This window comes from Drosophila suzukii, chromosome 2L, assembly GCF_043229965.1.
Source record: "Drosophila suzukii chromosome 2L, CBGP_Dsuzu_IsoJpt1.0, whole genome shotgun sequence".
Taxonomy (NCBI): Eukaryota; Metazoa; Arthropoda; class Insecta; order Diptera; family Drosophilidae; genus Drosophila; species Drosophila suzukii.
In genome coordinates this window covers 22,920,950-22,933,753 of record NC_092080.1, presented here as the reverse complement: position 1 = coordinate 22,933,753, position 12,804 = coordinate 22,920,950, and the positions used below count along the sequence as shown (strand labels likewise).

At 38.6% G+C, this 12,804-nt stretch overlaps 1 protein-coding gene across 8 annotated transcripts in view; it reads right to left on the bottom strand.

Annotated features, from left to right (window-relative positions):
• Nucleotides 1–12,804, bottom strand: part of bru2 (bruno 2) — a 57,559-nt gene that overhangs the window by 31,272 nt on the left and 13,483 nt on the right. For 5 of the 8 annotated variants that reach the window (XR_010653429.2, XR_011605881.1, XM_036812879.3 and 2 more), the window contains one exon: nt 9,384–9,432. Coding sequence is in view for 3 of the 8 variants with exons in the window: in XM_036812879.3 (XP_036668774.3) it covers nt 9,384–9,432 (49 nt within the window). In the remaining 5 variants the exon portion in view is untranslated. Of the gene's footprint in view, nt 1–454; nt 705–4,623; nt 4,773–9,383; nt 9,433–12,804 lie in introns of those variants that run through there. The other 3 variants (XM_036812885.3, XM_036812884.3, XM_036812883.3) reach the window with 3 other exon arrangements.

The window sequence follows — 12,804 nt, the reverse complement described above, 5'->3', positions numbered from 1 at the left end:
AAAAGCCCATCAGTTGTTCTGTATTCAGTGTGAATTCAATTATTTTCGATTACTGAGCTTGCTTTTCACAGGTAAATAGAGTTAGGCAACAAGTTCACGATATATACTGATAGTGGTTGATGGCTACATGGGCTTTAATAATGGAAACACTTAATAAAATTAGATTTTAATAAGTTGCAAAGTCTGAAACAGCATGATATTATAATCTGTTTCTGGACTTAGCCAAAGTTTCACCTTAACCCATTTCATAAATGTCATAACCCCTAAGCAGTGCTCACTGTACTTTCGACTGAGCCAAGCAAAGTTCTTATCGTCCACTAATTATGCAAATGCTATGTGCATTTCAAAGTCTTATTTACACACTCAAAACTGCGCTTAATTTGCGTATTCCTAACGATTTTTCACTGACAGACTGCAAATTGTAAATCGTAGAGTATCTCGATCCGAAAGATACCTGGAATTGATCGCACGTCTTGAACTTCAACTTTGACACGCGCGTGCGCGGCAATTGTAATTTCCGTTTGGCCACAAATCGCTCTTTTTCTCTCCGATTACGGCGACACGTCTCCGACTTGAGAGTATCTGTTAGATACTCGTCGAGAATTTCAGCGATTTGCTTCTGCTATTTATTTTTCGGCGCAGGGTTTTTTTCGCAGTCGATCCGAAAACGCGACTGATGTCTGGGCGATTGAGTGACAAACTGCTGGCGACGCTTATTTTTTCGCTGCCGTTTTTGCGCTTCGTTCTGCGGTTTATTTTACTTGATTTTTGTAGTTGTAGTTGTATCTGGTATGTACTTTAGCCATTGTGTACTCAGTTCACGATGAGCCGCATGGCGACGTCAAAGCAAAAGCAACAGCAACAGCGGCAAACAGTTCGAATACAAAAAATATTATCATTAATGCCATTGCCTTTCGGGCTTGTGTCAAAATGGCAATAAGAAAAGCGTGCTGGGGGAAATGTGCTTGGGAAAACGCGTAAATTCTATAGATTAAATGAGTTTTAAAGTGCAATTTGAGGCAATCGGCAGAACTTGGGAATGCATGCTCGAAAAAAACTGGCAGATAAGTTTCTCAATAAGAAAATGTCAAATACTCCTGTTGGAAAGATATCTAAAATGTATTTAATATATATAACTGGTATCATAAAAAAGCAATATCATTTAATAAATGTATATTTGTTTCAGGCAACAACATTTTTATTTTATTGTTTAACTTTTTACTTTACTTGTTTTACTTATAATACCGATCCCAATTTTCAAGGTAAATACTTTGGTGGTACATTTTTGACACATATGTACATACAGATAAATCTATCAGAAATATCATTTTCGTTTAGGTTTTCTGAGTTTTCTATTTTCCTGTGAAATCCGCCATTGCATCTGTTACACGTTTCAGACATATTGCTTATATATTTCCATAATTACTCATATTCCTGAATCGGAACTTCTACCTGAGAGAGGCCCCAACTTTCGGGTGCCGTCTTGCCCATTATGTTTACTTTCGTTTCGCATTTCAGCAGTCAGCTACAGTCCGTCTCATTCACCGCAGTTATTTGTTTACCAGTTAACAGCTCAGAGCTAAAAGCTTTGGTAGCTAGATCATAATTCAGCAGACAATTTTAAACAATTTTGTCAGCTGACTCCTGAAGGGTAATTTTGTGGGCGAATGCAGCTTTAAGAACTACCAGACCAGACTGCCTTTTCGTTCTTATCTCTGAATGAAATTCAAAATTTAATTAATATCAAACGGAAAACAAAGGCAAACCATATGCCGCAAACAAGTGCTGGAATATGGGGTGTAGGGCGGTGGAATTATAAAACAATACGCCCCCTAATTACAGACAGAGATATGGATACGAATACAGATACAGATACAGCTAGTGCTGCAGAGATACAATGCAAAAACACTTGAAAAGAACAGACGCACAGCCATTTTCGATAATTGAAAATAATAATTAAAATTCCCTGATTGAAGGGAGGGCAAAAACGAGAGGACCCTGCCCTGACGTCCACAATTGGAGTGAAAGAATCCCATAAAGGCGGCAACAACTGCAGGGCATACATAATAAAACTGGTATCTGTTAGTATGCAAAACATGTCACAGTGTTCCTCCATTCTTTTGGGTCATAGAGCCCGTTAGCCGTATTTGTCCATCAGAAGTCATCATGGAATTGGTTGTCATTCACTTTGCGCCTCTGCTTTGTTCTGGGGGCCCCGCCCCTCCCCAGACCCTATTTCCATAGAATTTATAGCCCCTTCGGCCCCATGGGCGTGCGTGATTTCTTCAATTAATTGTTGTCTCCAAGCACTTTGAACACTGCACAATGTCGTTCTTGACAGCACTTTTTCCCATCATTGTCTACACCTAATTGGAGGTCCGAGAAGAACTAGACGGTCCATTGTGCTCGCCGCCACAAAGGTCCATGGAAATATGCATAATTCTAACTCAAACAATGACAATTGCCAAGGTATTGCAATTTATGCTGCAGAGAGATTTGTGCAATATGGATTGCTTAAGAAATATGATAAATGTTTGGACGAGGAACTTAGCAATAATGAATGAATGCAAACATTACAACTGGGGAATAAAGAATTCATCTTGAGCTGGAGTCTAGGTTCACTTCAGGAGATACTGTTCATTTATTGAAGTAGAAACTTCTGTAATTACTTTTACTTATAACTTACTCGTTTAAAAATCCTTATCCAAAAGTGTCTTGAATATTATAGCTCAATTATCTAATATCGACCTTGGAAAGTGATTTAAAAGCTTTCGAATTAGTGTTATTAATTTGTGAAGTACTTATTTTGCGGTGTTAGAGATGACTTAATGGCTTAATAAGTATCTAGGGTACGAAAATAAAATCAAGATGATTTAAAATAGCTAACAGGTTTTGCATGAAAATTGCATATTAACGAGCGCTTCTCCGAACGATTCCCCGAAATAAACCAGCGCTATATCAATCTTTAAGCTCCATTGCCTAAGTATCCCCAGTATGAATAAACCAACTCCATGTGGAGAGATTTCCCCGGCCATTTGTCATCTTTCCCGGCTTTCCCATGCATCTTTCTTCATGCGGTTTGCCATTTTGGCTCACAAATCTAGCAATCTTCACATATTTCAATTACCGCTCGTCAAGCGTAAGAAATGTCTTGTGCCACACATGACAAACTGCAGCTGCAAATGCAATTGCGATTGCAACTGCAATTGCAACACAGAATGCAACGCACTTTCAACACGCAACCAGCGAAATTTCTCCAATTTGAGTGGCAGGCATTCTTCACATACCACTCGATCGCAAACGGCACGCAATCTGCGCCTAGAATCTATGGCCCCCTTGTAGAGATACAGATACGAGATGGCCTAAGCAAAACAAACTGCAAACAAAACACCAAACAGCTGACTTGGCTTATATAAACAGAAGCACGAGAAAAGGCTAATTTCTTTGCGCAAAAATAATAATAATGGAAATGAAATGAAATTAAAACTGGTTAAGACCGCAGCCGGTTCGCCAGAGAGAAGCCGAGAAACTATGAAGAGAATCTGGGAGAAGCCGGCGCAGAATGACTCAAACTGCAGCCGAGATTATAAATTATTTAGCTGGTTTTTTGCTCCTTTTGCACTTAATTATTCGTTTGGGAAGTGCCTTGCATATTGTTTTCGTTTTCGATTTCATCGTTTTTCTGTTGTCATTTCTGCCGTGTTTACTTTTTGGCAATTGCCAAACGGGATGACAAATCCAATCGAATGAGCTGCGACCGCTTTTGCCGTTCTGGCATAGGAAATTAATGTTTTAATGGCATTTATTTCGGGCACCCCCAAGAAATCGAAATTGAAATATGTCCGAGGTATGCTGCCCGATATTTTCGGTAGATTTAGCAAGGCTATTAACTTAATGTGGCTAAACTTTGAATTATGGGTAAATGGAAATTCTCTAATTGGACCAAAGAAATACAAAAGGAATGTGACATTTTGAAGACATTTGCAAACATTCTTTCAATGCTTATAATACATTTTTTAGAAACTTGTGTTTATTTTGGATTTAAATTTGGTTTTTTAACAGCCTCTAAAAATGCTGCGTTAAGTGAAAGTTTCTGTCTATATACCTAAATGGAACGTTTTGATTTCCCTTTTTTTAATTTTGTCATGAAATGTTTCATAATTTTAATAACTACTGAATATCTTTTTAAGACATCTATAGGCTAGCCATTTAGAAGCAGTGTTTAATTAAAATTGTAGCGTTAAAAGCATTCTACTATAATATAGAAAAAAAGATTTCATTACTTTAAAAAAATAAAAAAATTCTATGAAATTCTTTCCACATGTTTAGTTATTTAAGATTCTTTATAGCACTTTATAGTTGCTCGTTTTGAGTAAATTAACAATTTGTTAGCGCACCGCACAGTTGTCAATTTTGAAATCGTTTTCTCAATTACCAAATCAACGATGATTAAGTACAATCCACACGTATAAACGTACTATATATCGAGTCATACGGGGATCGATTCAATCAATTGGCTGTGCCAATAGTTTATCAATATCTTCGAGATACACTGGACGAGCGTTTCGTTTTTCAATTAAGTCTTGCGGCTGGCGTAGATTTAATTTAAAGAATTTCATTTACAGTTGACCAACCACAAAGTGCGGCCAAGATACGAAGATAGGGAGATCGTGCCGCAAATAAATGACAAACTACGGCACGTATCTTTCGGATAGCTGAGCGCGACTATTGACTGGCGAATAACGAATAATGGTTCCCGATCGACGATCACCGATCGACTGAAAAGCCCGCGGGCACTTCACTTTGCCCCGCGATCAATTGCGCTGCACTTTGAGATTCAGATACTTTTGCCGCTGGCAACGCCGCTCTTGCCGGCTCTCTCTCCGTCTCTCTCTATCCACCTCCCTGGCTCTCTCTCTAAACAGCTGTTGCGGACACTTGTGGCTCGCTCACATGAAAGCCAATTAGCCACGCTCGTTGCCTTTGGCTGTTTGTTTATTTATGTTTGCTGGGGAGTCATCGTCAGTTGACAGTTTTCGGTACATATGAGTAGCTCTCTCCCGCTCTGGCGCTTCCCTCTCTCCCTGCCTCTCTCTTCGGACGTAGTGCCCTCTCTTTCGGATCAGCGCCGGGTTGACTCAGCGGTTTTCCTACTCGTGTCGCGGAGCGGATACGCGGTTTTTCTAAGTTAACTAACTGCGTTTTATGGGATACTTCGGGATAAGCACCATATTATAAAGTGGTAAAATCAATATAGGTAGAAAGTATATATTTATAGATTCGACGCCAAGAATTTTCTAAATGGGTATGATCATTGGGTATGATGTTGTATTAACCCATTTCTGTTCAAATGGTGATAAAAAGTTTAAACCAATCACATTTTCAAAGTTTTTTTTAATAATTTGTAAGTTTTTATATTTACAAATATAATCAGTTATGTACATTTAAAATACCTGAAAAAATGTATATAAATAATTTCAGAATTTTCAATGCGTATTTATCAACAGCTTAAAGTTTTTAGATAGATACAACTTTTTGAAAAATTGTATTTTTATATGAAGTTCGGCATTTGAAAATATAACATAAAAAGAAGATTTCAACCACAATGGATTTTGCTTCGATAATTTTCTGCTATTTGAACGTTTTTAATATCTTTATAGTTTTGAACGATCTCTGTTTTGAAGTGTTGAAAGTCGGTCATAAAAACAAGTGCACCTAGTATGCCATAGGGGACCATCTGTTAAACCGTATATTGCAACCCAGAAATAATGTGGGGAATAGTAAGCTGTAATACAAAAATTTGGGAGACATGTGGGAGTTCTTATTTGGTGCAGTTCAGCGACGACATCAAGTAATGAACACATTTTTATTCTTAAATTATGTTCAACACATTTTATTTACGTCTGAAAATCAAACCTAAAATTTTAGTTGCATTTTTTAACGAGCTCTTATGAATTACTCACAAACGAGCTCACGCACTTTTTGATCACGGGTGGGCTTGGTCTTTTAATTTTATTTCTGGGTGTAGTATTTCTCTTTAGCTCATTTGGCTTTCATTAGTTGTCAAGTGAACAATACATAGTTAATTCATAAATACCGCATATAAGTTTAACGATTTACAGCAGCTTTAGCTAAAATGACATTACATAAATCATTGCACATTTTGCTCAAACCTCTTTCACACGTCTTCCCAAACGAGTTGGCACCACCCGCTTTCCCCCAGCCCCGCCCTCTTTCACGCCTCATGTGCAAACCCATCCCGAGATTTACCAGCAAAAGCAACAGCAACCGCCTCTTCTAACACATTTAATGCCAAGTCAAAGTTGTGTGCTCACTTGACAAGATCGCGACGACCTAAAAGGTTTCGAGACGCGGGCAATTAACATCAGAGCTACAAAATTACTGGCCGTATATCTGTGTATCTTGCAGATGTATCTGTATCTTTGTATCTGGCTAAACGAGCGATCACGTCAGGCGGGGAGCTCGAAAATCAATTGAAGAGCTGTTCGGGGCCAGAAAACTCAGTGAACATAGAAAAGCGCTTTGTTTTCGCAGCCAGGCCCGCAGAACGCTTAATAATTGAATCGAAAAGTGTGCTAATGCGACCGGCAGTTGAGTTTCTCAGTATCTCGCGGATATCGGGTCACACACATCTGTGGGCTGAAACTGCAAACATGAAAATGCATTCTCAGATCTGAAGATACCGCCACAGAAACATTAATTTACACACTGAAGAATCTTACGAACGCTAAAGTGTCAGAAAAGATTAATAACGTTTTTTTATACCGGGCCTACTTCATTAATTTAGCTTTAATTATGGCGTTGACACAAAATTTACTACGTTTATGAAAACAAAAAAAATATTCGCCCTTGTATAAGTCCATCGATCTTCATGATATAATATATCATTTATTTATTATAATTATTATAATTTATTATTATTAATATATGTATTGAGTTTTGAATTAATTATAATTATAACTTTATTGAATTGTCTCAATGTCTTTGTATTTTCTCGACATCCCATTCTAGTGGTGAAATGAAAATTGATTCTTCGTTGTCGACGTCTGACAATCCGCAAATTATTGAGCCCATTAATTCGGAAGCCAAGAGGCATAGCAATAAAAGTGTGTTCATAAATAAAATGGTGCCTGCGAGTATCTACTTGCATCTCATTAGTTTGGGATGATTTTGCATGTGGCTAGTTGGCCAAAAAGTCTAAAAGGGAGGGGGACAATCGATGGCCACAAGATGCCGGCAGCACCAGCAACAAAATAAGGCATCCTGAACAACTCGGCAACTAAGCCAAGCCAAAAGGGCAGGCTAAAAAGGCGGACAGCTACACAGACGACGACAAACGGCAGCTAAAAGTATTTAGAATTTCTGGCATTTTGTCAAGTGTCGCCAAAACATTTCGCACAACACGCACGGTTCTAGAGAGAGTGAGGGATATACTGAGTGAAAGAGATAGGGAGAAGATAGTGAGAGAGAGAGGGAATACTTGTGTGTACTAGGCGAATCTTGCACTTGTTGCATTTCGCAAAATTTGTGTGGCATTTGAAAATGTTTGGCATTTGTTTTTGGCTAATACACTATAGAAAGCAGGTAATATGTCTTGCCCTACTGGGTTGTATTTGGCTTTGGCAAATAAAAAATCTTTTGGATATGTTCTTGAAAATTACATTTAATATATTTATTGGAGATAAAGGTTAAACATATATTTTTTATTTAGGCTTTAACGATATTTATTTAGATTAACTTTAAAAGATGTTTTCAGTTTTTGTAAGTGCCTAAACCGTCTTTATCCTACAATGAGTATTTATCTTTAACTTATTAGATCAGAAGCCTTCTATGTTCTCATTCACAACTAACTTCCTGTCAATCTAAGGCAAAATAGATTTTGAGTGCATTTTGAACATTTTTGGTGTACCGAACACTGCCCGCCAAATTAAATGTTGGCCAATTTTTTGTTGCATTCGCACACTTGACCGTTAATCTTAATTTTAGTGACGCTTTTTGTTAATATTTCGTTTATTAAACGGAGAAACCGAGAGCTAAGTCAAAACCAAGAGAAACTGAGAGAGATTCTCGCTCAGATGGGTGCCGATTTTCGTTAATTTAGCATAAAATTTCCGTGTTACGTATTTTTAATTTTGTGATTTATTTTTGTCACGCGTACACACTTGACGCAATCGGACGCAATAGAGGAGAAACAAAAGCAGCGGCAAGAATACGCCCAAATGGCTTTCGGATCATTGGGATATACGGTGAGATATGGTGGATAAGGTGGGGATGAGGCAGAACAGTGCTATCTGCGAGGTAGTTGGCCCTTGAGCCACTTGTACGCTATCGAAAGCGAAGGAAGGCAATTATGCAAGAGGGGAAAATAGGAAAAATCAAAGGGAAAACACAATCGATGGACATCGAGGTGAATGCGAGCGGTGCCCTAAACATTTCCGTTGCACTCGAGCAATGCCGAAAACAACAAGAAATTCCGAAGTCACAAGCACGCACTGCTGCCCTCACACACACACTCTCGTTCTAAAACGGAAGCGGAAATGCAGCGCATAAGCGGAGTGCCAGAAGGAGACACAAGAAGGACATAAGGGCCAATCGCCGTCCAATTTGTGCGATAGGCCAAAGACGACATAACGATTTTCCGATTTGAATTGCGTTCTGAAATGTGTAGAAGCGAACTTTTATGAAATTTAGAAGAACAGAACTTCTAGAGAAAAATAATTGATTTTGAATTTAAATTTTGATGTGAAAAGATCCCTTTCTTGAGAGAACATTCATATAATTGGTTTTTAAATATACATTTTCAGCATAATTTTAGTTTTTTAAGAAAGCTTAAAAGAATTTTAGAAACTAAAAAAAAATAAATGCCGCACAGCTCAACGAATTTTCTGAACAAGTGCCACGCATAAGCTACCTTTTTCCTAAGAGTAATATTTCATCGCTCCCTGGTTGGGGCATCAACTTTTTGCTGGAATTTTTCAACGAATGACTTCCATGCTTTTTCCCTTTTCTTTTCAGCACATATCCTAATCGATTTATTGGTCTCACACAATCCAACTAATACACGATTGTAGCCAGTTAGCCTTCTCCCTCCAGCTTTTTTCGACCCGTCCTGTCAGTTTGAGCATTATTCATTTCCATTGCCGTATTCTCTGTTCGAATTCTTTTTCATGTGTTGTTTTGTGTAATCAGATACAGACACTACATCCCCTTATCCTTGCTTGTGATTAAGCCCAAAAGGCTGATATACACTGATAAAAAAAGCGGGAACTAGCAATCAACTGACGTAGAGAGAGACAGGGGAGTGGGACAGGGTCGGAGAAAGGACAAATATACCCCAAAGGGACGTCTAAAGAGGGACTTACCATTTCTGTTCTCACTATCCGCCGGCTTCATCTGAATGGGATGGTGCATCTGTCAAAGAAAGAGAAAAAATGGAAAATCGTTAAAAAAAATGGGTAATATTTTTGGGATATGTGAATGGAATGCACGTCACTTTCTCTACCGAGTGCTTTTTAACTTTAAAGGTTTGATTCAAGGCGGAACCATTTCCTAATATGTCTGTAAAAGCAATATTTCTCAGAAATATTAAATATTCCAAAAACAAGAGACTTAAATGGTTTCCTGTTATTTAAATCCCTATTTTCAACTATCATTGAAATCGTTATTTGCATTCAGCTTGAAACCATTTTGTAGAGAAGTTTCAACTTTCGCCTTATTCACTCTACCATCAATGGACTTAACCAAAAACTGACCCGAACTCTTGTTAGATCAACAATGATTTCATTAGTTTATTGAAGTGTTGTTCGATCTCATTTGATTTGATTTTGGCCCAATGCAAATGAAAAGCGCTAATGAAATAGCTCGGAAAAGGAAGCCGGATAAAAGGAGTGGGCGAAACAAAAAGAACCAGAGAGCCCATTTCATTAACGTGGCCATTAGCACTTGAGAAATGCAATTCAATGCGAGATGCTTTTAACAAATTTCCCATTTATTTTACATTCGTCGTGCGAACTGATAAGGTCCCGGGTCCTTGAAACCAGGTCCTGTCAGGCAGTGGCCATTACTTTGATTTCAATTAACTTTTCATTCAAACGGTTCGAGCAGCGGAAATGATAATAATAATACTTACAACGATATTAGAAAACGGAGCTTCAATTGCAGGAAACTTTTCCCATTGGCAGTACGAAAGGGGGAGGGGAGGGGCGTGTGGGCCAAAGTCCGGACAAAGTGACTGAATGACTGAATGATGTTCAGCAAATTGAAATGAAATGCTTACGGGTTGAGGCCTCCCCACATCTCGTTTCCAACCAAATAAAACCGAACCGAACGGAAGGGGGAAGCCAGAAGGTTTCTGCACAAATTACGAGAAAATGTCACCGCCTCTGGTACTTGGTACTTGGTCCTTGGTCCTCGTCCAGCCACCGACTGCCCCCTCAGAAACCCTTTCCACTCTTATTGTTGCGCCATTCTGCTGCTCTATTATTCAAAATTGACAGTTGAATGAGTAAAATGGCCGTCTGCCTCAATCTGAATTGCTCTTTTCTGGCATTTCATTTAACTGTCCGTCTCGCAGAATCGAGCTAGTGTGGATGTATGTGTCTGTTTGTGTTGGCCAGATCCTGGCTGGAAAACCCTTTTCAATTTAATAGCGTAGAGGCTATAATGCGATTTGCAGCAAGTTACTTTTTAGTCCTACTCTGATTGTCAATTAGCTGTCAAAACATTGTGGCTAGTTTTTTGGCTTTTGTAAAAAAACGAGAACAGATTACGCAAATAAAGGGCTGGAACACTGAAAAATAGCTTGGGTTTATAATAATAAATGGTTTCTATTGTGAAGAATTACAATAGTCCCGACAAAAAAACATTCGATTTAAATGGTTTCACTGAGTTCATAATATAATAGCTTTTTAAATTAAGTTAAAATGGCTGATCAAACTTGCACATATTTTAAATTTCCCCTTATAATATTGTTAGCATACTTTCAGGCTCTCAATAAAACGCCGTAAAATACTGTCTCCGCTTTTTCTTGGCCCGACTTTCAACTGTATCTTTTCACACGTGTCAGTAAAAAATGGAAGAGCGAGTAAAAGGACAACCCTTGGCCAGGACACTTAACACTCTCACATATATATATAGCAAAAAGGAGAAGGGGCAGAGAAAAGTGGGCAGTTCAAAGCAAAATATTTATTGTGGCCGTTGACAAGCTGAGCTTTCCCCTGTGCTTGTGTGTGTGGAAATGTGGACATTTTAACGTCTGTTTACCTATCGATTATTTCAGGTAAATTAAGTAGCTTCGGAGCTGACGAGGACCTCCACGTCCACGTCCATGTCCACATCGATGTCCTTTCCGTTGAGGGCAGCCTGCCAAATGCATTAAAGGATCAGACACACTCACACCCACTCGGGCACATACCCACACATGCACGCATAGCTGGACAGCCAGGCACTTACTTATACAAACAAAGATCCACCTTACACACACACACATGTGGTCATTATTTTGACAATTACACACGTGGCGCCATTTGGCCAGGTCCTTCTCGACCCCCTCCTAAATTCAGGGCCTGAATGTGTGAGTTGGGGTCTTTGTTTTAGTGCTAGCCGAACGTTCCTATATGGATTTTCCATTAACGATTTGAATATGTAAATGATGGAGCGAGTGCTAACTGTGGTTTCGAATTATACGAACATGTTTCAAATAAGTCAGGTCGTTTAAATTTTTATATATTTATCTGAGATAAATCATTTAAGGCTACGAATTTTACTTTTATTATCGGGTCAAAATATTTATTTCTGCTAATACGTTCTATATATACATACTAGAGGTGCCACAGAAATCGCTAGGTCTTAAAGTCACTTTTAAATATAATTTTAGGTTTCTAAAAGTATGCAGTGACAAATGGAATGAACTCATTGTATTGTGAGAATAAAATATATTGTTGCATACTTTTAGACACCCATAACTGAGATTTAATGATTTCTATGGCATCCCAGTATATATTTTCAAATTGGTTAAATAGATAATTTATATAACTAGCATTAAAATTCAACATGTTCAATATAATCCCATTAAGATAAACACTTTTGTACTCTTTACTCAGAATGCACATTTCCAAAGCTAAATTATGTGATAAGCAAGTTTGATAGATTTTATAAATAATAGTTTTTTGTGAAATCGCTGATACTTTGCTTATATCGAGAAGGAATACTTTCTTCTGCTTGTTGAACCACTGTGCAGGTTCACATCCACTCCGTGAGGTCCCCCCTCCCCATATATGCCCCTGGTGATCCAATCCGCCCTGCAATCTTAGTGTGTTTGCTTGTGCGTGGAACGCTTCATTTAATACGTTAACAATGAGATTGTCCTCAATAATTGAATCCACTAATTGACTGATGATTACATTTTGTGTTGGCCATACACCAATAGTCCTCCAATGTTTCTGGATCCCCCCAATTCCGATTCCTCCGCTCCTCCAAAAACCATGCGCTGAAAGTATGTCATCGATCGATCGGGTAGCAAGCGGTTGACTTTCTCAAGCTGTATTATTCAAAAGGGCGCACAAACAGTGACTGTACTGGGTATACGTATGTGTATGTGAGCTACGAAGAAGAGGCACACACACGCGCACACATACATACGCAAATACGAAAAGAAATGCACACATACATGGACACAGAGAACAGGAAAACGGGCAGAACTCAAAGCTACATATATGGTATAGGGGGTGTATTTATTGGTTTGTGTGTGAGTGGGTGGTGTAGGGTGTAGGGTGTCGGGAGGTA